This window comes from Glossina fuscipes, unplaced genomic scaffold (assembly GCF_014805625.2).
Source record: "Glossina fuscipes isolate IAEA_lab_2018 unplaced genomic scaffold, Yale_Gfus_2 2, whole genome shotgun sequence".
NCBI lineage: Eukaryota > Metazoa > Arthropoda > Insecta > Diptera > Glossinidae > Glossina > Glossina fuscipes.
Genome location: NW_023998416.1, coordinates 28,046,580 through 28,072,514, shown reverse-complemented (window position 1 = coordinate 28,072,514; position 25,935 = coordinate 28,046,580). Strand labels below are relative to the sequence as shown.

General features: G+C 34.1%; 1 protein-coding gene across 12 annotated transcripts in view; it reads left to right on the top strand.

Annotated features, from left to right (window-relative positions):
• The first annotated feature begins 308 nt into the window (after nt 1–308).
• LOC119633121 (protein cappuccino) overlaps nt 309–25,935 on the top strand; it is a 33,931-nt gene continuing 8,304 nt past the window's right edge. For 2 of the 12 annotated variants that reach the window (XM_038026389.1, XM_038026387.1), the window contains exon 1: nt 21,428–21,781. In XM_038026389.1, coding sequence (XP_037882317.1) covers nt 21,718–21,781 — 64 coding nt within the window. In that variant the 5' untranslated portion in view covers nt 21,428–21,717. The other 10 variants (XM_038026382.1, XM_038026379.1, XM_038026385.1 and 7 more) reach the window with 10 other exon arrangements.

The following is a 25,935-nucleotide window of genomic DNA, read 5'->3' as shown; positions in this document are numbered from 1 at the left end:
AGAACAAAGAATATTAGGCAAAAGCACATTATTGTGAAAATATTTTTAGTTTTCGTCTTTTTCTGACACAACGTGTAAATTGAAAGAGAAACATTAAAAAAATTGTAGAAAACGGTAAAGGAGTCGAGTAAATTTTTTATGTAAATACGGAAAATTTTTGATAAGAAAAAAAAAAAAAGCGAAAATACCATGTCGTATTTGATGATGATCATCGTGTTGGAAATATTTAGCTATTTTGCAAATATTCTTTATCGGATTTATATAAAAATTTCAATAAAGTGGCAAAATAAATTTCGTTCGTATGATGAGAATGACAATAACGATGAAGAAGCAGAGGTGAATGTTAGTGCGAAGAAGAAATGGAAAAGACGAAAAATCAAGGTAAGCCTCGACTACTATCTATACCATCAATAAGCATCTCTCCTTGCGTTGCGTACACTTAAGTGCACTTATATAACTGAATAGCACTTATTATTGTTAATCGTGATTACAAATGTTGTTAGCTTAAAATCAATAAGACGTAGGTAACGCGTAAGGTAAATGCGTTATGTATGTTTGAAGAATTTTTCTAAAAGGAATTCGTCATGCAGATCTATTGCTCACAAAATAACAAAATCTATTCCAACAAATTGTTTGCTGCTTGTCAAGTACAGCTAACTGTTTCGACCTAAAGACAACCCGCCAGCATATAGCCTTAGTGATTGTTATTACCTATAACACGTGCATTGCTCCGGAGAGAAAACAACATTTTTCCTTATATAATTGTTCAAGATATTTGATTAATCGTTTATCGGTCGGAGCAATTACAACGATTATATATGCGTATGATAGACTCGGTTCATTGAAAGTGAATTTTTAATTTTATACCGAAATAAAATGCAGATATACATCTAAGTAAATGCCGCTTCAATGCTGCCGAACCGTGTAAAAATATTCTTTGAAATGTGATTTGGAGCATACCTATGTACCATAAAACATTTTATTTGAATTTACGCCATTTAAGGGACAAGCCTAACGAAAAAAAGACGACATGACAGCTGACAATTCTGAGTTGTTAAAGATGAAGCTCTACTTAGCGATTGTTCAAATGGATTCAAGAATAGCAACAAAAAATCATTTTCAGCCATGAGGTCTACTTTCATCTTGTTGGCTTGGCTAATAGACGAAATTGTGGCGTTCGAGGGTCAGAAATTCCACGATTTATCGTTGAAAAACGAATTGTGTGCACAACCCATAGCTGATTGGACTGGAGACATCATAGGATCATTTCGCAGTTAATTGTGCTTGCTGCCACAATATAATAAACAAATTTTTGAGACATAATCGTAAAATATGGATCTGGTTTCAACAAGACGGTGTCAGATGCCTTATAACCTGAGAAAGAATTTAAATATCATGTGAAACTTTCAAATCTTGCATGAGCACTTGCATGGACACTCTGTATGATCGATGTATTCTGCAAAAAGATTGTAGTCAAGCCAGATCAAAGGTCAAGGTAGATCACAGCCTACCACGAATTCAAATTTAAAAACTTAGGAAAATACTGCAAATTATTCCTTGTTGCCATAGAACAGTTCATTTAGACGTTTATCAGGCATGTACATATTTCATATTCTATTCGAAGACTTGCTAGCCTATCGCTAACTTTACATTTTTCCAATCTTTTTGACAATTTGTGGATGCCATTCCAAAGAAAACTTTTGCTTCGTTGAAGCAAACCAGCCATCGAGCCATTTTCGTGAACAATGAAGCACTACTCCACTGTCGTTGCAAACAAGTGGTAATCGGAGAGAATCGATTTGTATGGATGGATGGGTGCATATCGTGTTAAAAAAAAATACCCATTTTGTTGAGGAAGCCGTACTGGCTAGCACTTCGCGACTGCTTATTATTGTCAAATATTTGAGTTATAGAAACACCTCAACTACCTGGGGTTATAGAAAAACCTCAACTGAAAGTCTATACGCCCCGCACACGAGAACTTAGGGTTATCTACCAGCAAATGGCTTTCCCAAAGAGCCTGACGTTTCCACCCTTAGGTCGAAAGTACACGGATATTTATTTCTTCTTCCATTTCCGACATGTAACACTTACCTGCAATCATTGTGGATACACGTATAAGGAACATCCCGTGCAAGCAAAAGCAAAAAGTTCCAGTTTTATATTTACATAGTCACTACATGGGCGGGTTTCAAAAGCTACTCCAAAATGCCGACATTTGTTGAGAATAATATGAAATAAAGAGTGACATAAAAATGGTCTGATTTAATTTATTTGCAATTGGATTCATTCTTGAACGTAACTATGTCACTTCACTAAAATTTATCAAAATATCACAAAGGTTTCGAGCGACGAGTAGAAATAGACGGACAAACACCAAACAAACTTGATGTACTCTGCCTCACACATAAGTTATGTAGAGCACAATGATTTAATTTAATGCTGCTTCATAACAGAACTAGATAAGGTTACTTGTTCAAGTTCGTCAATGGAAATCGAATCATTCACAACAGATTTAATAAGCTTTAACCGCGTTTATATTTGAATGAACGGCACAGAAATTTAATTGCATATAAATTTATATTTCTCGGGTGATTATCTCTCTTTTATTTTATAGTTTATGTCCTGGATTTTGTTGCTGTCAAATGCTTCATATGCTTCGCAGCAGCCCACGCCACACATACATAATATATATACAAATTTTGCATTATTTGAATTACTGGACAAATGCATTCCTTTCACGTGGTTACACAACGTACGTAACCTAGTCGTTACATATGTTGTTAACGGTGACCATAACGGTACTGACTTTGGCATTAACAATACCTCTGTGGTCTCCAAACAAATTTAAATTATATACAATGTTACGATGGGATTACATAAATTTTTGGCTATTTGGTCTGTCTAACTGTATTCACGTGTGTACGAATGCGTTTGAATGTCTATAATTTTATGTTTGCATGCAGGGCCGTAACTATATTCAAATAAAACTAAAAATTCGTCAAAATTCGAAAATCGAAAAAAATGTCGCGAATATATGATCTTATCGTTAACCCCGGAAGGTCTCGTTTCACAAGCTTATCGTTCTGATCACAGAATAACTGTTGAAATAAAACTTTGATTTGCTTTTTGAGACGCGTCCAAAAAGTTTAATATATAATCGACTTTCTTGCCATGGCGTAAGACATGAAAAAGAATTTTGCTTGCACAGTAGACTTTTTTTATTGATCTTAAATGAAACATATATTCATCATAAATGTGCATGTACATGCACACATATGTGCTTTGCAGTTGCAGTACACAAATATTTGACATCGCTTAGCATACAATTTCATATTGTTAAGTTGTGTTCCTTGGGATGTAGGAAAGTTAACTGCAACCCTGCTTTTTCTGTATGTATTTGCATTTGCGGTATTTGATGTGTTGTCCTTCATAGAATTATGTTTGTTCATCTCTTTCTCGTGTATCTTGGCTTTTCTGGTTCTGCCTCCCTTCTGCTCTTTTTGCACCATTTATTTCAAATTTATTGCATTTGGTTTGTTGGCGTTCATGATGTCGGTTACGGTCCTGGCAACAATTGGTAATGGTGTTGAAATTTTTGTTGTTTTATTTGTGTTGATTTACTAAAAGTGTTTTTTTTTTTTTTTTTTTTTTTTGATATTGGTTTGGTGTTTTTGTGGTCGTAATTAACACATCGCTCTATGCCTGTTGCACTACGCTATACACATATGAGAATTTTATCGCATACGCAGAAACAGCTCTGAAGGATTTATTCATTTTGGGGCAAGTCTTAGATGCCACCTAAATGAGTCTTTCATTTCCATATACAATGCAATGTCAATAACCACTTTATAGACCAATTAAGAAATTGTTTACAATCTCATGCTTACTAGCAATACCTAAAATTCACTTTTGGTATCGACAAGCGAATGATAGAGAGACAGGCATGTAGGCGGATGAAACGGTACGTGAAAAGCCGTCCGATTATTCGGTCAGGCTCCCACACAGTGAGATAAATAAACAGCCAAGGAAATGGTTAGACAGATAAACCGAGTAATGAGCGAGCGAACTATGTAGAGACAGGCAAACGCGAAAATCGAAGGACGCGATTGGGCGGTGAGTTGCGGCAGATGAACAAATACTCCTGGAAGGGCAAATGGGAGAACGGTGGAGGGGACAGACGGACGAATGAATTGATAAAATGTCCGACAAAAGGAGGGATTATAGCTGAAATGAAATAAGTAGAAAAATGGAAGAAGGCAACCGATTCACATCAGAAATGCAGATGGCCGGAAGGACGGATCGACGAGATAATTGATTAACTGACTAACAGAAGTATAGTTAGACGGCAAAAATAGCAAGATGGAAAAGGAAAGACTGAGTTCGGATAACATCGCAGTGAAAGTATAGGGAATTAGCATACCTACCATTGATGAATTCATAACAGTTGCAACTATTACTCACTCTTAAGCTCTCATGCGATTTGCGCTCATGCGATTCGTGCGTCATTTAAAAAGAGGACATAATAACGTAAGAACCATTCGATCAGATCATCTTTACATATTCTAACGTAGGGCCAATAATTGTTTACTTGCTCATATCTATATAGAATCTCTTTACTTACTTGCCTGCTTACTTGCCCAGTTAGACTGAAAAGTTTCAGTTATCAAATATTTATTATATTACAGATACGTTTAGAAAATAATCTCTAAAAAAACACAAAAAGCAACGACCTAATATTGCGTTATCAACATAAAGTTCAACAAAATAAGACATTTATTTATATATCTCTTTTTTTTTTTGCTTCTAAGTACAAGCAAAAAAATGACAAATGAGTAACAATGTCAACCGAAAGTTTTCTACTTTTCAGTCACATTTAGATGGAAATGTTCCAAAAGCGTTTTTTTTTTTTTAATTAAAGTTAGTTAGAGTTATTCCATAAATATTTCGAAAAATAGAAAAAACGACCGAAGAAAAGGCGATAGAAAACACTGGTAATAACAAACACGGGGACTGATTATGTAAGGAAGGAATCTTTTACTCGTATCTTTAACTTCTTTACATTTAAGCCTGAGAGTTATGAGTAATGAATAACTTTTTTTTAAGATTCACTGACGTTACCAGTTTTTATTGATCCCGAATTTTTTTTTCAAATCACAGAGCAAAAGCCAAATAGACTTTATTTTCAGTCAGTTTGGGTGAATGCAAACTTTTGCGAAAGTGAATGACGAAAACCTTGTTACCTTGTTTAAATAATTTGCAAAAGCTTTTTCTGCCGGTTTCATCGTTTGTCCCCATGTGATGTAAAGTTAATCAAAATGTGGTATATAAAACAAGTTGAGACCTCGTTATAACCTCGTAAGGCTATGAAAAACTATACACATCTCCATTTTCGTCGTAAAACAACAAAAATGATCTCGTACTTCTCATGAGGGCTCTTCTAAGGGAATTCTGTATGAAATTACGGAGCAATCGCGCACAGTAAATGGGTGGGTCGAATCATTGTACTTATCCGCAGCATAGGCCAGCATATCAGAAGAACAATTGTTAAGTCGGCATACTCGGGTTCTATTTCTAATGCCATAGACTATAATTTTATTAGCTCGATCGGCGGAGGCGCACTTCGGGTATATGCCTCTTCTTTGTCACCATCACTGTATCACCGTACTATGCAGAGGACGCACCCTGAGCCTTTGGTTATATTAAAAAATGTAAAAAAATAATCTGATAAGCTGAACAATTGTTCTATGTGTACAGAATCCGGAAAATGGACTGTTTTTCTTCACTTTTTGTTGTAAGAAGGAACACTTTCACTTAATTCGCGCCGCTGTTTATTGAGGCCCATTCCTTAGCAAGATATTATTAAACATTGCCGCACACAGCATACCAATACCACATGAGCAACCCTACAGCATATTCATTGTCAAATTTATCCCATTTGCGCTTTACCCTGCACACCTATCTGAATGCTGCCTTACTCTCAGGGCATCTTTCGCCCTCGGTACTTTTTATGTATAAAGGATATCCTCGGTGTGACAAGAAAGTCCTATCACTTCTGTAAATTTTTCCATTGCTTAAGTACGCCAAAATGTTGTTTTTCATTAATTTTTATCAAAAAATATCAAAAATCGAAGATTTTTTTCCTATCATTTCTCAAAGCACGGAATTTTCATGAAAATAATCTTATGCGAATTATCTTCAATAACAGTCATCTTTTACCCGCAACATTTCCTTGAAATTTCGTAAGAAAATTTAACATATAATAAGCGAAATAAAGCTGAATAAAATCTTCATTGTTTAAATACTTAATAGGGAAACCTTATTACTATTACCAATTATACTTTTAAAGTGCTACATTGATTAAAATATTTTCCTATAGTATATTCTTCATCACCACTTTAAAGCAATTCAAGATAAAATGATATAATCCCTCGTCGTTTCGTGTGCACTATGTGCATATGTATTGCGAAAAACTTTCTCCACCACTGTGTTTTTATAGATTATCTGCATGTGTATGCAAACAAAAATGTATGTGTGTGAAAACACACATGTTCTCAACGAACATTTGTTTATTATTATGATTGTTGAGTGAGATAATAACAATTTTCGCTGCACATAGTATGCCCATTATACAGGTAAAGCATAAAAAATTCGCCCACCTCTTCGAATAAATGAAGAAATTCGTGAAAAAGAAAGGAGAGAAAAAAGTGTAGCCGCCTAGTTATTAATGTAAAACACTAACGACTTCCAACAGTTTTATGTTCAACAGTCAGTGATGGTATTCGATCACATAGACCAATGGATCTAGTATATTACGCAATTTTAGATCAATATAAATGCAACCCTACAGAAAACCTTTTAAAATTTTTGATTTATTTTCATTGTGAAAAGCACGCGTCAAATCATAGATTTGAATACCATTAAGAGTTTCAGTACATCTATCCCAATATCGAAGTTTCTATATCAAGTTCCATTAACAGAATGAATTTCGATTGTTCTTCAAGGTCATATGTGTCAATTAACTATGTCTATAAAGGTCCTTGAGCCTGCTCGTGCACATCACAATACATATTCTGAACCGATCTGTACTGTTCCTTATATCCATTCTTCAATTTTCTAAAATGACAACAATTGCAAAAAATTCTGGAAAGATAATTCAATACTTGCTAACTTGTCGTCTAATATAGTCGTTTATAAAATCTGAGTTCTAAAACATTTATGATTGACTTTATTTAATTTGCCACATCTGTACTTGTTGTCGGAAAGTTGAACATGAGATAATCTTGCATTAGACGGGCTCTTCAAAAAATTATATAAACTCCTAATGACAAAGAGAAATCCATTCACTGAAATATGTTTTGAATTAAAAAGGAAAAAGTTAACCTTGTATGACATTTGTATCTTAATCTTAGAACGAGTTATGCTTATCATATAAAACAATTTTTTCATTAGTTAGTTACGACCAAGTTAGCCAAGATCATTTTTGCCATGACTTAAATCCAGACAATTCTCTTCCAGAGGAAAGCGTTAGTTATTGATTGAAATGTATTGAAATCTGTAACTTCTCCTCCGAGATGGTCTAAATTTGCAGTTTATACTAAATTTCACATGAAAAATATATACACATTTACACATGCGCCAAACTTCGTTTTGCCATCTCAATCTCTAGAGATTCGGATAATAGCAGAGGAGTAACGCATTAACTTGTCCCTGAATGTCAAATATATCGCTAATGTAAATGCCTTATAAGCCACAGCACTTGAATAAATAAAAACAGCGGTAGGATTTACATTAGTCCTAGTTGTAGTGAGTGTTCAGAGACGATGCATTCCAGCGACGAAATTCTTATACCAACCATTCGGCATATAAAACCAGCCAGTGATCTCATAGAAATAAACTCTGAGTTATTTCAATTATCTGTCTTCGTTTCAGTTTTTTAATGAATAAATTTACATCATCTCTCTCTCCCTCTCTCTAATGGGCTCATAATTCAAGATTCATTTGAAAGGTTTATGTGATTGTCTTGAAATTTAACCTCAAATATTGCTTTTAGTGTATGGACCTTGTCATCGTACGGAAAGAGGAAGTAATACGCTTCTTAGGAGATAATCATAGATGTGATCTTTTTTGGATTTGCCTTTCCCTACCTCATGAGAAATATCGAAGTGCAAGAACCCACCCAAGCATCTCGGAGACTTTTCTTTATTCCCCTGCTAGGAGAGGAACGGAATTCATTAAAAATCCCTTGCATCAAGATTTAATAATTCATTTATTAATTTAAACACTAAATCTTATTCATTCTTACTCATTTCAGGTCTCTTATGCTTATCTTTAAAAATCGAAATCAATTTTCACTTTTATAAGGACCACGATATACCAATTGATTTAAACGTAGTTGTAGACGGCACTCATTCGTATGTCCTCAGTTGAGTAAGCGAATCGCATAAACAGAGAGCGGTGTAAGCAATTCACTTTAGCGCACATGCGCTTTGAATCAGTAAGAGCTCTTACACCGTTAGTGTCTATTGATTTTTAACAGATATTTCGGCAGTGCCTCGTATACAAACGGCTGGGCTTGCACTATCTTAGGTTTGGTGCACTTGCATTTTTAACGTAACAGCTGATTTATCCGCAATGGTATTAAATGTGCCTTGTTTTTATTGCTGTTATTTTTGTTGCAATTGCATCGTGCTCTGATTTTGTCATTTACTTTAGACATTTAAGAAAAATTATTGCTGTGAAAAAAGCACTCGAAACCAAAAAATAAAAAGCAGGAAAAATGTTAAATAACGTTATTGTTAAAGTGATTTACGCGAAACGGAAGTGTAAACTACACATTCGCACATAAACATTATTGCTTTATATATTCTATATATATATATATATGTGTTATATATAGTGTATGAGTTTATCAATTGTTGTTTTTTTTTTTTAATACCACAAAATTTGAAGAAAAGCACAAAACGCGTTGGATTTTTATGGCTCAGACACACCCGTAAAATTTGCGTACGTAAATAAAATAATCAGGGCGGAAGTGAGATATTAATCCAATCCAATATAACACGCAAAGCCATGCAACTTATGCAATTATGCGTATCCAAGTATTTTATTAGCTGCAATCGCCTGCACAATAAAAAATTTATTAATTATGTGCATGTGAAGAGCCTTCAAAAACGAAAATGCTTAAAGTGCGAGATAACCTTAACTGAATTGATAACGATAATTCATTATCGACCATATGTTAACTTGTTGTCACTTGTAATGGGTGAGTCACGAGAGGTGCCATAATTTTATTTTGATTTCAACTTGACAGCGAACTTGAAGTATACAAATAACACTTAAAACAATGTATGCATATTACAAAATCCATTTAGCAGCACTACTTGCCTATCTAATTATTGAATACCATCAACAACAACAAAAAGTCATTGTCAAACATATTCGCGAAAACTAAAAGCACACCAGCTTTGTTATTCCGTTTGTATCATTTGGAAAAATGCATTAAGAAATTTTTCGAAATTATATATATAAATGTATTCTTAATCAGATTATATATAGAATTCTGAATCAATTTAACATTGATTGTCTTATAGCAATTGCTTTGATTATCTCGTATTTCGCAGGCACTGTAATAATAAAATTTAGAAACATCCTACTTGATGCACACAGTTAGGTTAAGTTTATGATGATGTTTAGAAGTGATCAGTGGATTTGGTGCAGATTCGGCAGCAGTTCATCGAAATAGCGATTAGCGTAGATTGTCTTCGTAAAAGACACGATTCATATTATCTTAAGCGCAATCATTTATTTCTTCAAACCATATATTTTTGGAGTGTTTGTCATTATAAGAAATTTATAGATGAACAACATATGTTAAGCTCAAGTACACCCATTACAATATTTGTCAGCACATTTGCTTAATAAGATTCACCAGTCACAATGGTTTATGAACAGATATATGCGTAAGCTTAGCTTGTTCAGTTAGAGAAGTGCAACAGCACCTCTGTGAATCAGTGCATAGTCGTGATGATAAATACTTTTTCCTAATAACCACATTTTAAACTCTATCCCATCTGGTGGTATAGGATAAATTAAAGTTTTGCATATATAAGTAACATCCAGAAAGAGTTAAGATAGACTCAGCTTTTATTATACGAAAGAATTTAGAATCATTTTCTAAAGGGACTTAAACATGTCTACCTGTCTGTCACACTGTCTGGCGCTTGTCCACATATTTTTGTGTTCAAGCTGCATGTCACAATTTGTGGGATATTTTAATGAAATTTGATGCATTGACATGTGGCGGATGAACTTTGCGATCACTGCATATATGATGCGGTATTTAAAACAACGAAACATTGCCATTTTCATAATTTCTCGCTAACTAATAGCACTTTGACTTTCTAAGTTGTACGTAAAAATATGGGGAAAATAGGACGATTTCGTCAAATTTCTCCTTTAGAACGGTTCCTACAAAAAGTAAAACTTTATATGATAAAAGCGCCCAATATTCACAATTTCACTACAAAAATTGTCTTATAAAAATAATTTGACATAAAGTATATCAATAACAAGTCGTGATTCCGATTATCTTACTTCTATATTCCATACAATATAAGGATCCTCGTGAAAAGTAAAGAATGGTACAAGGCGAATTTATGTAAGGCATTGGATAGTCGGCTTTGGCCGACTATAATTTTTTGACTTTTTTCTTTTCACTTTTTCCATGCATTTAATCCAATACATTCCAATAGTATTCCCCCATTTTCTTCTCTTCCATTGAATTTACATTTAGAGATAAACTATAAATGATATGCCTTTTGTGTTATGTTCAAAAAGCTAACGTGATAACATCTGCTTTCCATAGCTGTTACGTTCAAAGTGGAATATCTGGCTTGTTTCGCTCCGAAGTTTACTTTCAAACATAGCGATAAGACATTGTATGGTTATAAGACACCATTTTCTAATTTGCACATAGTTTTGCCAAATCGAATTTCTTCGTTGGAAATAGCCGTTTAGGCGAAAGATGTGGACGAGGGGGCTGAGCTATTTTGGGCATGAAATCAATCGTTCAATGGTTTCACTTACCCTATCTTCAAAACTGTCATCATTTCACTCAGATTTTCCGTAGCGCACTGAAATTCATTTAACTGTGCTGGCACAGCATTCTCTTCGAAGAAACAAATCTCCCCAACATATTGGGCATTTAACATAGATTATCCATGGTCTTTTTTAGAAAGAGGACTATACTGTCGGCTGATAAAGTTTGATAACTACCACATAGGTTGAGATCGCACGCCTATATAATTCTGCAGAAAAATGGATAAAAAAAACCCCATCCACCGAATATTGTAAAATATTAAAGTTTATCTTTTTCATAAAACGTGAACAACAGCAGAAACCTCCATCTAAGCATGCGTGTCCTTTACTCAGTCTGTCTCTGTGCACTTTTATGCTAAATTTTTACAGACAGGTATTGAAAAATGGCGAAATCTGCTCTGCAGTTTAAACTGATGAATAACAAATGTGGCAGTAAAACATTTACAATCCTTAGGTGAGCCTGCAGTAGCTGCACAAAAATGAAAAAAACCAACCACGCCTATCCCCTATTATGGAGCAGCGAAAATTCTCTTTATTTCGTGTAGCTTTTCACAAAGATGTTAGTGAGTATAAAAGATGCGGCCACAGCCGAATATAATTTTTGTACTTGTTTAGTTTGTTTACAAGTTAGTTCGCCCTTACTACGCGCATTGTCTGGTTGTGCCAGCATGCAACGTTGATTGAATTAGATAATCATAGAAGTTCGGGACATACTATATTCATCATTTCATTTGTCGTATCCAGAAATACGTACATGTAGTATATACATTCTTGCTCGGGATAGGAAACTGGGTCAATTCAGTCTTGTTCATCTGACTGCTTATTGTGTTTTATTCGCATGATGTCAAACTTTGGGCGGAATTCGAAACTTTGCACATATATTCCTAGTTGAAAGTGATCTCCTCACAACTATACCAGTAATAGCACACAATTAAAAACACTACCGCGGGCTACAGTGTATCATTAGATACTTTGCACTACTCTGCAGTTATCTTATTTGAGCAAAACGTTATATGGAAAGCGGTTGAAAAAGTGATAATATCTGAACCATTTTCAATAGCATTCGTTCTTGGGTCAAAGCATGTCCACATATCAAATTCCGTCAAGTGGAAACACTATAGTGTAACGCGACCCTCCCTTGAGTATCCTACACAATTTTGTTGAACACAATTACTCGTATTCAAGTTCATCGAAATGCCTTCCAAAAGTGCGAAATTGTAGGTTGAATACGAGAAACCAGACGAACAAACCAGCTTAGGCAATTATTTTCTAAATCGATCTGGGTAATAAAAAATGGATCTATCCCAAATCCTTGTGGTTGTTGCAGACATTCGCACAGAGCTAATATGCTCTGGTACCATTAGTGATGTAGGGTATAGGAAGTGTATGGAATCCGTAAGGCTTGCGCCTGCAATAGAATTGTGAAAATCGGTTGACATATTCTTGGAAAATGCTCGTGATCTCACAAATGCAAGTACACGTGGTAAACACGAAGTACCTGTGTGAACCAGAATGAACGAACCGGACCTGAAACTTGAAAGTCACCCTCAATAAAAAACAAAACTGTTACCTTATGGCCCGTAAAAGATATTAATCTAAAATCTGATGCAAAAATATCCCTATGTCAGCCAGATGATCCCAAAAGTTACTCACGTTTCACAAATTACTTTGCAGTTCAATTTGAGATTAATCGGCATAGCAATAAGTGAGGAAGGATTATATAACTCTCTTGGGTTATATATTGTGTATTCAACATTTTGTGGATGTAATCAGTAGTCGGAACAACTTAAGGTGTATTCCCCTGTTTTAGCATATCAGTTCATTTAGAATGCCTTCCTAAATAGATTAAGGTCTGCGTCGGCATTTTTACTCAACCTACCAATGGCCACTTTCTAGACAGTTTTATATGGTTTGGAATGTCATACACCTTACAAGTGCGGTGCTAGTCGGTGCCTTTCGCAATGCATATGAATGCATATGTTTTTCAGGTTAGTTACACCTGTTTTCGCGTAATTCAGATTTTTTCCACTCTTTTGCAGTTTAGAACTATGGCCTGAACTACTATTATGAATACGTCGTTGTGCGAACTTAATAAGTGATGTGCAATTTTATTTTAAAGGAGCTGCTATCCTTTTTTTGAGCGTTTCTGTAACAACACTAAAGCATCTAACAAAAAAATTTCGCTCTCAGTGTGAAGTTCAGTTTTTAAAACAATGGCAATCAACAAGCTTTATGCAGCAAAAATATTGTCGCTAAGGCAGATTATTAATAAATAACGAATGAAGCCATCAAAGCGGTTGTGTCGCCGCTTGACGCTTCGAAGGCTTCACCTTCAATAACTTCTGAACTAACGCTTTTTACTCTTTTTTAATTAAATTTTTTCTAACTTTTGAAAATATCTTTTGTTTATTACTTTACATATATTACACTAAAATTGAATTTTTCACACATGTATCTACGACGCATACAAAATTAATAAAAAAAAAAAAAATTTACTATTTTCTTTGAAATATGATAACGTAAAGTCCATTAAAGCAACATCATTCATATTTTCACTGCATCAGTGATTTAATTTAATTAAAAACTTTAAATTGATTTTTACTTTCTATTTATTTCGTGATTATCCTCAGCATCATCGTTATCATGTTTTTCTCATGCAGCCCTCTCTCATTCTCTCTATCTTTATCTATCTATCTATCTATCTATCTATCTCTATCTCTCTCTCTCTATCTCTATCGCTTAATTATGTTTCTTTCTCTTTGTATCAATTTCAAATAATTTATCAGTGGCGCAGTAAACGCTTGTCAGTACCGGTAAGAAGCATAATGGGTAACGCACATGCACCTCCAGCTATGAAGTATACGGATAGCGATAGAGCTGGCAATAGCGAGGGCTTGGTGAAACGTGCTTCCATCAAAAGTCGACGTGGTAGTCGTGTGAAAGTCTTAGGACTTTTAAGTCAAAAAAAGTTTCCAAAGGAGTCAATAACACCGACGACTTCTATAATGGGAATTCCTAATGAATACAGCCCGGGCAGCCTTTATGGGGATTGCATAGACGAAAGTAGTCAAGAAAGCTTCGGTAAGTCCAATAATCGTATTTGATGAAAAGAATTCCTTTCCTTTTTTTTTTTCTTGTTGTTTTACAAGTTCTTGTTCCCTAAGATAACAGTACGTTTATCAATCTTTCTACGAACAACTGTAGCACACATTGTAGCAATTTTGTATTTCATACTTTTTGGTTAACTTCTTATGCAAATATACAATTTCCCTTGCTTTTACTTTTGTTGCAATGTTTGCTTTGCTTTTAATGTTCACTTCATTATTTTTTGTTGTTGCTGTTGTGATTGTTGTTATACGCAATGTAAGTAAGAAAGTTATATTTGCCTTAAGGCGTATTTTCGATGCTCACCACTCATTCTAAAGGCACTTCCTCATCAGCATAAGATTTCGAATCGATTGCTCATGCTCGTCGTAGGCAGTGATATAACGCTGAACTAACTCAAAACGTGGGCAAATCGACGCAAAATCTTTTGCTGATTAAGGAAGGACTTACATAATTTATGAAGTTTTTGACATGCGTTTTTAAATGTTTCAAATGGATAGATATAGGGAATACAACCTAATCTCTCTCTGTCGAAATTGCTGTGATTAATTTTAATTAACAAAAACATTATCACAGAAGCAAAAGGAAAGGAATCATAGCCGAAAAATACACCGTAGCTGTTTTCTAGGCTAGGATTGTATGCTAGCTGAGCTGTATCCAACTCATAACTTAATGGCAGAGAAAGACGCAAAACTTTCCTAACCAATAAAATCTTAGTCCCAACTTAAGTTTTCGTAAAAATCGTACTCAAAGTTAGTGCTCTGCATAACAATTTGTTAGCCAACCAAACTAATTTCTTACTTAAAGAGGGGTAACAAGTGTGACGCGCGAAGTGATTTTTAGCTTTTACACTCATCCACATTGATTTTGTAAAGATTATCTTCGTGTAAGCCATAAAAAAAGCCATAAAATTTAATTTGAAGTAATGGTTCGAAACAAGTATGCATTAAATACTATGACTGATCACGAATTCCCTTTAAAAAAGTGTATATACAAAAAACAGGTTACAATAGATTCGTCGTGTAAATGGCTTTTGATGCAACGAAGATATTCGTTCAAGGGAAAAATTTGCGGATGTGTCATATCACTCATCGGAATAAATCCAAAAAAAAAAAAATATACAAAACACTAGTAAAAACACTGTAATGAAACATAGCCGAACATTAAATACCCTACACCATTTCACATAATGCAGTTATTCATGCAATAGCTTTTCAAAATTAGACCTCATTTTGGAAATGCGACCGTTTTCGATAGCGTTCGTCCTTGGACCAAAACATGCGGTATACCAAATTTCACCGAAATGTCTCCAAAAATTGCGGGCAGTAGGATGCACACAAGAAAGCAAGACAGACAGACGGACAAGCAAGATTAAACTGATCCATCTTTTATACAAAATAAAAGTAGAGTTTTTGACAAGCCCTGCTGGCAGATAAGATGCTGTATAAAAATTCGGGGGATAAAAATTAAATTTATAAGACTTCTTCGCCGAGACCATTTTGAAAATTCGCGAGTGGGGAAAAACGATTTTAAAGTTTTGCAATGTCTTGTTGACATCTTTTCTTATTGTCATCGATTTTTTATATATTGTTTTCTATTAGTCTGTCCTTCCATGTTGAAATATTTCTCCTCGTTCTCTTCCCCTCGTTCTATTTCCAAAGTATTCAAAAGTTCTTGTTCAAAAGTGTTTGTTTTGCTGCACCTGTCAAAGACAAAGAGGGTCATTTTATACTGCACTTATTTCGAGCAAAAAAAAACATATACATCTCAACAGCCGAATTCTCGATCAAGGCCAAAATCTTCATCTCAAACCTTTAATTTCTTGATAGAAACGCAGAATGCTTTTAAATCGCTCGCAGCCTCATATCTTTTCAGAGGTCGTCTTGAGGAAGGTGCAGTGACATATTTTTCTTTGGAACATACCCTTTGAATGAAAATAAGTAATAGATAGTAAGGCTTTCCCATTCGAAACGCGGAGTTTCTTTACAGGTTGGCGGTACCGCACCTAACCTCTATGTCGAATTTCAAGCTTGTTTTCATAAACGCATTTATGTTCCAAATTGACTGACAAAAGTGAATCAAGCTAGCATGGCTAGCGGTTGTGAAACGATACGAATTAAGCTTTTGCTAAAAAATTCTCGGGAATCCCAAACATTATACCCCGTACAATATCGTCAGGGAAAAATAATCTGGCCAGAACTCTGGCGAAAAGTTCGAATTGCAAATGACACACTGTAGTCAAGTAATATTCCTTGCTAACAGAGTGAGTCGCCTTCGTTTCGTATTGGAGAAGTCGCCAAGGGAAAGGTTTTGATTACACTAAGGCACCACTACCACTGATACATCTAATCGATATAAAAATAGTTTAGTGTAAAATTTACTGAGGGTAAACATTTGCTGCCTTGAGGTGCAACAAAGCGAAATCGATTAGTGATTTTTTATTTTTTCGAAAAAACTATAATTGAGAAAATGTTTCAATATATCTTCTATTTGTTCGCTATTCTTCATCTTATACAAAATTTGTTGTTGTTATTTGTATTTAATACTCTAGTAAACATATGCTCTTTAGAAGGAACAAAAGCAAGGAACAATTGCTTTTAGAATTTTATTTGTTACTACTTTCTAGTTTTTTTCATTGTTTAGAATTTGAAAAATAAGTCTTGAAGTTTTTCCTATTATTACTTTTCTTTTCGTATACTCTTTATTTGCATGCGTTTTAATAAAGTTAAATTTTTTATACAATTTTAGAATAAAAAAAAAAAAAACATGAATAAATTCAATTATAATTGATTCAGCATTCGCTTAATTAATGACTCAAAACAGGAACAACTCAATCATCGTTGAAAAAAACAAAAAAATCAAAATTTTTTAGTAAATCCAACTCGTCGTCACGCAACAATGATAAATTTTTTGAAAACCAGCAACAACAACAACAACAACAACAAAACAATCAGTCTGAACACGAAGCAGCAGTCAATGTACCGCGAAAACAGCTCCTTTCAGATAAGACAGAAACCACCTATGAAAACGTGCTGCCAAGTTCAAATTACTCATCAACATCGCAACAACAAGATCGCGATATTGACTTGAAAAGCGCACAATTAAGCGAAAAGAAAGGAAAATCTGAAAAACTTGATTGTGATGAGATAAAATTAAAAGCAAATCAAATAATTACACCGCCTGCCGTACGATGGCAGCAAGGGCAAAATGTGAATGCAATTACAAAGCAAATGCAACATATTGCCGAAAGTGCAAATACGGTATCGATTTCAAAATCCGAAACATTACAAGTAGAAAAGAAATCAATGACATCAGAATGTTGTAAGAACACAGAGCAAGCGACACATGGTAAATTTGCATAACGATAAAGATTGGCGTAAGGCTATATCCTAAATAACCTAACACAACTTAACTTTTATATACGAAATTTCACCACAACCATGTATACAATCTTGCATCGATTCTCTTTTTCTATGCATTACACGATTTTGGAAAACTTCAGAAAATGAATGCTTGACTTAAATAATCACAAATATTATACGAATAAGATCCGCTACATCTTTCATTTGAACTTTGACGAGCTTTTTACTTAAACTTTAGTAGCAATTCGTCATAACTTTACTCCGATAAAGTTCGAAAAAGAAACGAACCGAAATGCTTTATATTGTTCATTCTGCTTCTTTTTTTTATTTTTTTTTTGATGAAATGGATCCAAAAAGTTGTGTTCACTAAGGCAAATGGAAATTTCTTGAATATCGTTATTAAAGTAAGCCTAGAAAGTCTTGCCTTGCTGTAGCCTTTTCATTCAAGCGAGAAACTTTTCATTATTGAACCCTACGAACTTTTACGTCATATATTTCGGAAGAAAGAGTGACAGGGTCTCCGAGGTAGCAGCAAAGACCAAGAAAAAATTTTACTTAAATCTTGTAGCGAAATAAAAATCTTAAAATAATTTTTCTATATATTTACCTTAATTAATAGGTGGCTAGTATTCACTAAAACACCATTGAATCGTTTCAGTACTTTTGTAAATGGGACTTTTTTATTAAAAAGTTCCTTTGAAGATGTGAACATTATCCTTTTTTGAGTATTGTATAGTGTTCTTGGTTGAGTGTTGTGCAGTGCTTGTTGTAGGGGACACTACGGTGCTTTATGTTGAGAAGTGTACGGTGTTCTCTCTTGAAGACTGTGCAGTACATTGTGCAATGCCCTATGTTAAGAACTTTGCAGGCGTCCTTCTAAAACACTACATAGTGCTCCTCGAGGCCTATGCAGTACCGCCTCTAAAGACTATGAAGTGCTTACTTTTAAGTACTGCACAATACTGATTCTTGACTGTATTTTGCTAATTCTTTAGGACGGTGCTCCGCCTACAGGACTATATACTGCCTGGTTTCGCCTGTGCAGTTCTGCTTCTTGACTCACAAATTAGCACTATACAGTATCTCTTATTGATTGCACTGTGCTTTCCTACAGCACTCAAAAATTTACGCATGCCTAATAACTGATCACTAAGAAAAAGATAATGAAAGACTTTCTGACCACCGAAAAAATCACACTTTCAATCTATAATTCTCTTCTAGCAAAAAACAAAAAATTCTGGTCCGAATACTTTTTAACAAAAATCATAGCCAATAGCCTCACTAAATTGTGGAAAATATAATCATCAAAATAATGAAATGAAAACTCTTGGTAGGCAGAGACGGAACAGGCATTTTCGAAATAAAAGTTTATAATCGCCAAGACCGATCGCTTAAAATTAAAAATTTATTTAATACCCCGAAATGCCATTTTTCACGGATTCAATATTAAAAATAGCAAATTTTTCCAATGTAACGAGTTTTTCAAAACGTGGCGTTACGTGCGAATGATGGCAAAAATAGTCCAAGCCTGGCTATTTTCAACAGAGTTCATCTTTGGACCGAGACACATCAATTAGTCTATGACATTTCATGAAGAGGACGCAAAAAGTCGCATTGGTAGGTCTAGTAACCATCAAGGTAATTTTGCGAGGAAGACGTGCGATCAAACTTAAGTTACCCTGCACCGGTATTACAAAAAAAAAAAAAAAAAACAACGACATATTCAACTTTGAGTCAAATATTTAATATAATGAGACAATAAGAAATAACGATTTTTCTCGGGAAAGGTCTAAGATTCTGAATTCTGATTTCGTGAATGCATTTAGTGAAAAGTATTTATGCTTTATGTCGTCTTTTAAGACATGTTTCTATATGTTGCAAACATGTAACCAACTCCATAAGCCCCTTGTGAAGCGCATAAAAGAAGTTATGTTAGCTTAGGACAGAGTTACCAAAACTTTATATATAGATTTCGGAATATTAACGGAAAGAAATAGAAAACTTGAAAGCACTTATAAATAAAGTTGAAATTAAAACTTCAAAATATCGTTTAGCGACAAAAGTTTGCGCTCTTTCTTCGATCATGCAATGGCAACTCTTAAGTATTTCTCTCTTTCGGGAGTAAATCTACGTTTTAAAACAAGCTTAAATCAGTTGAGTAAATACCGCTTAATGTATATATTCTCGTGATGATAATATTTTGTATAATTTTCGGAATACTGGTAACAAAAAAAAAACGTTTTAATTACATTGATAATTTAAATTAGTTGATTTTAAAAAGATCAGTTAGTTGTTCTTTTTCTGTTTTTGTTTTTTTCTTTTTTTTTTTTTTGGTTTGAATTGTGTTTACATCCAGTACATACATCGCCTACATATTACTTATCATCATTCAAAAGCATTCAATGTTTAAACCAATGGTTATTATAATACAACCGTTATTATAATAAAAACAAAAAAAAATCAGTGCAGATATATACACATATGTATGTATTCATGTATATGAGACAAGTTAAGTTTTTGAAGTAACCTGCTAAAGAAACATATAATATATATATGTGGTCCATTTGACGCTTTTTTTTTTTTTTTTTTTTGTCTTTTGCTTCACTTAACTGCACGAAGTGGAGGGCACTCCAGCTCGGTCAAGCATTTTCAAAGTGAATCATTGTGTTGGACGGACGGAAAACATCATAATTTGGCAGATTTTGACACTTTTCGTCCGGGCGTATGCTAAATTTGTTATCCTTCTTGTAAGGAACTTTTATATGCATTAGAAAGGAAGAAGATCAAGGAATAAGCTGCATTTGTAGGATAAAGGAACATGAATCGAAGGACTGTTGTAACGAATGTGAGGCGTCCACAATACTTATAGAAATGGCAAATCGATATGATGATGGTCCTTGACATTAGATGTTAAGGCTTGAAACCATCTGCATTTAAATGCATCACTTCAATAACACAATTCAACTCGGTTGCCCATTGAAAAGGTATCTTTTACTACTGCAGGGCGAACACAATCTCCACTTCCTTTACCACTTTATCACCCACATCTCGGATGAGTACCTTAGTGGAAGGAGTCTTTAAAACATTTTTTTTTTTTTTTCGCTTTTAAATTAGGCTCTCTTATATTATTCATATGTAAGATATTCATATGTACATATACATATATATATATATATATATTTATGTATGCCTGTGTACACGTAAAAATGATATACATTAGTGGCATATCTGCTTTCTTGTAAACATCAGCGAGATACGCTTTTATACCAAACCGGTTCACTTTACAGCAAACATTATACAATATAATGATATGTACACATTGTAATTTTAAAAAGAGCGTCTGCTCTTGCTAGAGTGTTTGACTAAACCAGCCAAGCAAACCGAACTGTGTGTTTTCCTCTCAAGCCCTAAATTGTTCAACCATCAGACCTGCAAAAGCAACATATGAGTGTCACTGACCAAACGCAAAACAATACAAAAGAAAAAGCAAAAAATATTTAAAAAAAAAAAAAAAAAAAAAAAAAATAACACACATAACAAAACATTTTTAGCTTAAAGACAATTCCACGGTTTCCAGTGAGAGAGTCATCAACAATTTGTAGTTATATTTTTCGTTTAGTAGACGTTAGAAACGTGAATGTATCTAATTCAATCCAATCGATATACGGAAAATATTCTAAAATATATAGATACTCGTCTTGGTTATGTGGAAATCTATAACAGAATCTTACCTTAAAAAAATTACACAGATTTAATGTTTTTAAATAATAATAATAATAATAATAATAATAATAATAGAAACCACCGCAATAAATAATAAAAAAAAAAATCCGCCACAGGTGGGAATGGAAACAAAAGCTTAAAGTTACAAAAACAAAACAAAAAAAAACCGCATTATAAAGCACATACATATATGTATAAAGCGTAATGATTATTGTGTCCGCGTTTGACTTGATACTAGATACTATTCCAGGCCCTTGTGATATAATAAAATAATTTTTTTTAAAGCGAAGAGAGAATTGCGCATAAGATAATCGGATGTGAGTAGAATACGACTAATCGTAAATTCTCAAACTTCCGATTATGGATACGGTAAAAGTTTTGAAATCGAAAGTCTAATTGATTTCGATTTTAAGAGAAAAGGGAAAAAATGGCAAACATTTTATACCAATCATACGGTGGTGGGCATAAATATTTCACTAAACAAATAAAAGGTATTCCAACTATAATTATCGCTTAGTTTAGTTTTCTGCTGCATTTTATGTTGTCTTCATTTATTCTTTGCCTATAATGACACGCTCACTTAGTGTGCCCTAAGGTATTTATGACGTGCTTGAATCACCTTCGGCTGTATCACATTTCCTTTCATTATTTTAACGCATCGTGAACACACACCAAGTTGTGTTTTTTAAATGCTAGAATACTAGAATATCTTCTCTCACAATAATCTTCTCTCTCTCTCTCTCTCTCTCTCTTATTCACGGGTCGACAGGGAGGTTCTGTCCGTTTTTAGAACAACACAAAATCCTACTTACCGAATATAGTCTGAAATGGTTTGCTAAGCTGAATCAAGCTTTTTCGCAATTACCGACCTTGTCCGTTGTTCCGACGTAAAAAAAAGGGATTTTCCTTCAACATGATCTTGATAGTATCCTCGTCGATCAAAGATAATCGCCGAATGTGTGACTTATAAGAAAATTGGAAATCATTTGTTTGAAATATTTCGAGTCATCTTCTGCATGTCTGCGGGTATTAGCAGACACTCTACCTTCACCTAACCCTTTCGTTAAATCTATACACACCTCTGCAGCATTTCGTCCTGATTGGAACTAACTCATTTATGATCGCACTTAATACTAACTTGAATCGTTTTAGTTTTGGTTCCTCTTTAGTGATAAAAAAAAAGAGCATCAAATGAATATGAGCATAATTGTTGAAACTTGTTGTAACTGAAACGGCGAGAACTTTCCGATAGACCTAATATTAATATTAATTACAAACTAAATCCTCTGCAAGACTTACTAATAACTTGCTGATAAAAGGAGTTAACCATTCGCTACTTATACTAGCGATCGATAACTGATTCCTAATATCTCAGTGATACTTCGTCCTTTCAGTCGCCTGATTGCGCAGCCACTTAGCAAAACCTTGCGTGCAAGAAAGCAATAAAGACGAGAAACCATTCCATCGATCCTTTGCATTAAGGTCTCTACTACAAAGAAATCTATTAATTCTCAATACATCATTAACAAGACATGTCGCTACACTTTACGTTTAAATGTGTTTTCATATTTACATACTGTTACAATATTCACGATTTTGTCATATTCTATGAATTCGTAGACACGATTTGGATAATCATTCTGAACATTCTACTTTCAAAAATTTCAAATTTCCTTAAAAAGAGGACCGGATTTGTATTCCAAACTTAAGCTTAGGGTATAAAGTAAACATCTTGTCAATCGATTTACTCGGATTTCATAGTTCAAATAGCTCACGCGCATCTAGTCCGTCGTTTTGTATCTGCAATCGGTTTGGTCGGACGTATGGGTGTTCGTCGCTATACCTGCACTTAAACATAGTCCTTTAATTATTATAATGAGTGCCGTAGTTTAGAAACGCCAAAATAAGGCGTTTGATGCCTTCGAAAGTTATTCAACAAAAGGAACTCAAATCAAAAATATTTACTAAAAATGCTTGCATGACTAAAAGCTAAGCTTTGGCATTTACTTTAGCTTATGCACAACTTTTCAGATTTGAAGGACGCTCTAAGAACTTTGATGAGTAATCGAAAAATGTGTTTTGTCTCTAAAAATTGTTAGAATTTTTCTTAAAAAATGCATTTTTTAAGGAAAGATAAGTCAAGCAGTCCGTAAGCATGAATGTTTCTAGAATCTCTGCTTATTGTTATTTTTAGTAAAATTAGAAAACAGATCAGAAAAATCAGTCACACAAATTTCGTATCTTCGTTATCGCTCTAACAATCTTGTAGAATGGCAACACTGAGGAATGGGTGGAAGTTGCCAACCAATTTTTAGAACAGTAGAAACTTTTCCCTTTTTACCCTGAGCAATCACCCAGGAGAGGTCACTTCCTATTCGCGTGACAGGCGGAAAGTAGTAAGAAAAGGGCAAGGGATAGGATTAGGTGTATATTACCGATTAAGCATTCAATATAGCTGCGAGGATAGATAAAATCTACCGCTCTTGGGATTCGAACCTATGAACACTAAGTTGGTGGTTGCGATTTCTACCTACTCAGCTGCTCGTGTGGACTTAGATTTCTTTACAGCACTTTCGCTAACACGTTCAGTTTCTTGGAAGCTATAATTAGCGATAATTTAGCGGAAAGCTTTAGTAGTTCGGATGACTGCTGCCGATTTGGAATACACGAGATGGAAGATTATGACCTCTGGCATTGATTGCAAAGCAATTTATTTAGAAGTTGCTCTTATACGCCGGTTGTTTCGTAAACAGAAGTCTCACTAATCGAATGTAAAAAATTTGGAGTAAAAATTCCTCTCAAAAAAAAAGAAGAAAATTGACAAATTATAATATTTTCTAATGGCTAGTAACTTAGCTCAAAGGTTTACCATAGGACAGTAGCTAAATCTGTCTTTATTTTTACTTTTTCTTACATCAAACATTACCTGAACGCAGTAAGTTCTTCACTTGTTATCAACCACGAAATAAATTGAATTGAAAATCGAATTATCATCGACTTCCGTCACTGCGTCGATTCTCTATGACATAAACTCTGCATACAAATAGTATCAATATCCGGATTGCAATTAAAAATACAAGAAAAAGAAATTGTTTTTATTAAAATTTACTGCTTAATCCGTCACCTAAATAGTAATTAATTAAAATCGGAAAAGTGGTGTTTTGTTTTTTGCTTTAACTATGCACTTAAGTGTAATATATTCCTGATTTTTTTTTTTTTTTTTTTGGATTTGTTTTGAAAATAATATATAAAGCCATGATAGTGACATTAATCCTTAAGCTAGAGCACGAAGCAAATTTGCCAATTATTTATTCAAGTCACATGGGCATAAGTTCACCACCACGTGCTGGGTTGTTATTGTTTTTCTTCTGTTTTTTTGGATTTTTTTATTTTTTTTATTAGCACTAGTTTGTCATTCCTTCTTTTTATAAACGCTATATTTTACAGTAGCGTAAGACGCAAAGAAAACTTTCAAAAAAAAATCTCTCTCATATGTGCCCTGCCCTGCGCTGTTTGATATTTTCATACCCGCTACATAAGGATGGGGGTATACTCACTTTGTTTTTTTTTTTTTTTTTTTTTTCATAATGTATGTAAGAACCAAAAGAAAGTTTTAGAGACTCTACAAAGTACATATATTCTTGATCGACATGATATTCTAAATTGATTAAGCTAAGTCTGTCCGTCTGTGCGTCTGTTTGGCATATGTTATTGGCACTCTCCTGGTCGCAAAAATGAAGATATCGACTCGAAATTTTCCACATTGACTTCACGAAACAGTCTACTCTACTTTACGTACAAAATTGAAAACAATCAGCCATGCCCACACAAAATTAGAAATGATTGAATTTTATTTTTTTTACCTTTTTGAGGTCTTATGGTTTTTTTTTTTTCATAAAGCAAACAAGACAAAATGTTTAAAACTACATTGAGGTTTCATCAAAATACTTCAAAAATTGCGACATGTGTGTTGAACACAAAAAAACAAGATAGACAGACGGACAGATCAATTGAGAAACCGATTTTGAGTCGACCGGTATAATAAAAAGCGGGTCTATATTTGCCTGTAGACTAACTTTAAATACCTAACTAAATATTGTAAGGGTTCTTATCAATTGTGAGCGCATCATTTAGTCCCTTATTAGCAACTCACACTAATCCTTTAAGCTGCTATGAAAATTGTATCACAGTTTACACGTCTATACTTGCAATAGAATTGGGATCCCTTTTTTCTTTTGGGTACTATGGACAAATCATAGCTATTATCAGATTTTGCCTGTAGCTCTTAGTTAACAGCGCTAAATTTCTATCACCTCATGCTAGCGGACCGGTGAGACGCGAAACAATTTATAATCTTACACAAAGAGTACATGTCCGTTGTAGTTGAGGTCGGACGTGTACATTCAGTGCGCGCTATTTTCTCAGTGGATAACACAAAAACGTTACGTTTAAAAAAATAATTGAAAATAAAAAAGTTTATGTGAAAAGTTAATCGAAACCGATTTTCATCATATGCATCTTACTCATCAAAACTCTCATCTTAGAAATTTTATAATTTTATTTTAATTTATTTACGAGTGCTATTTGGACAACTGTGAAAACACTTTTGCTAATCGTTTCATTTACATCTGCTTAAACTAACATT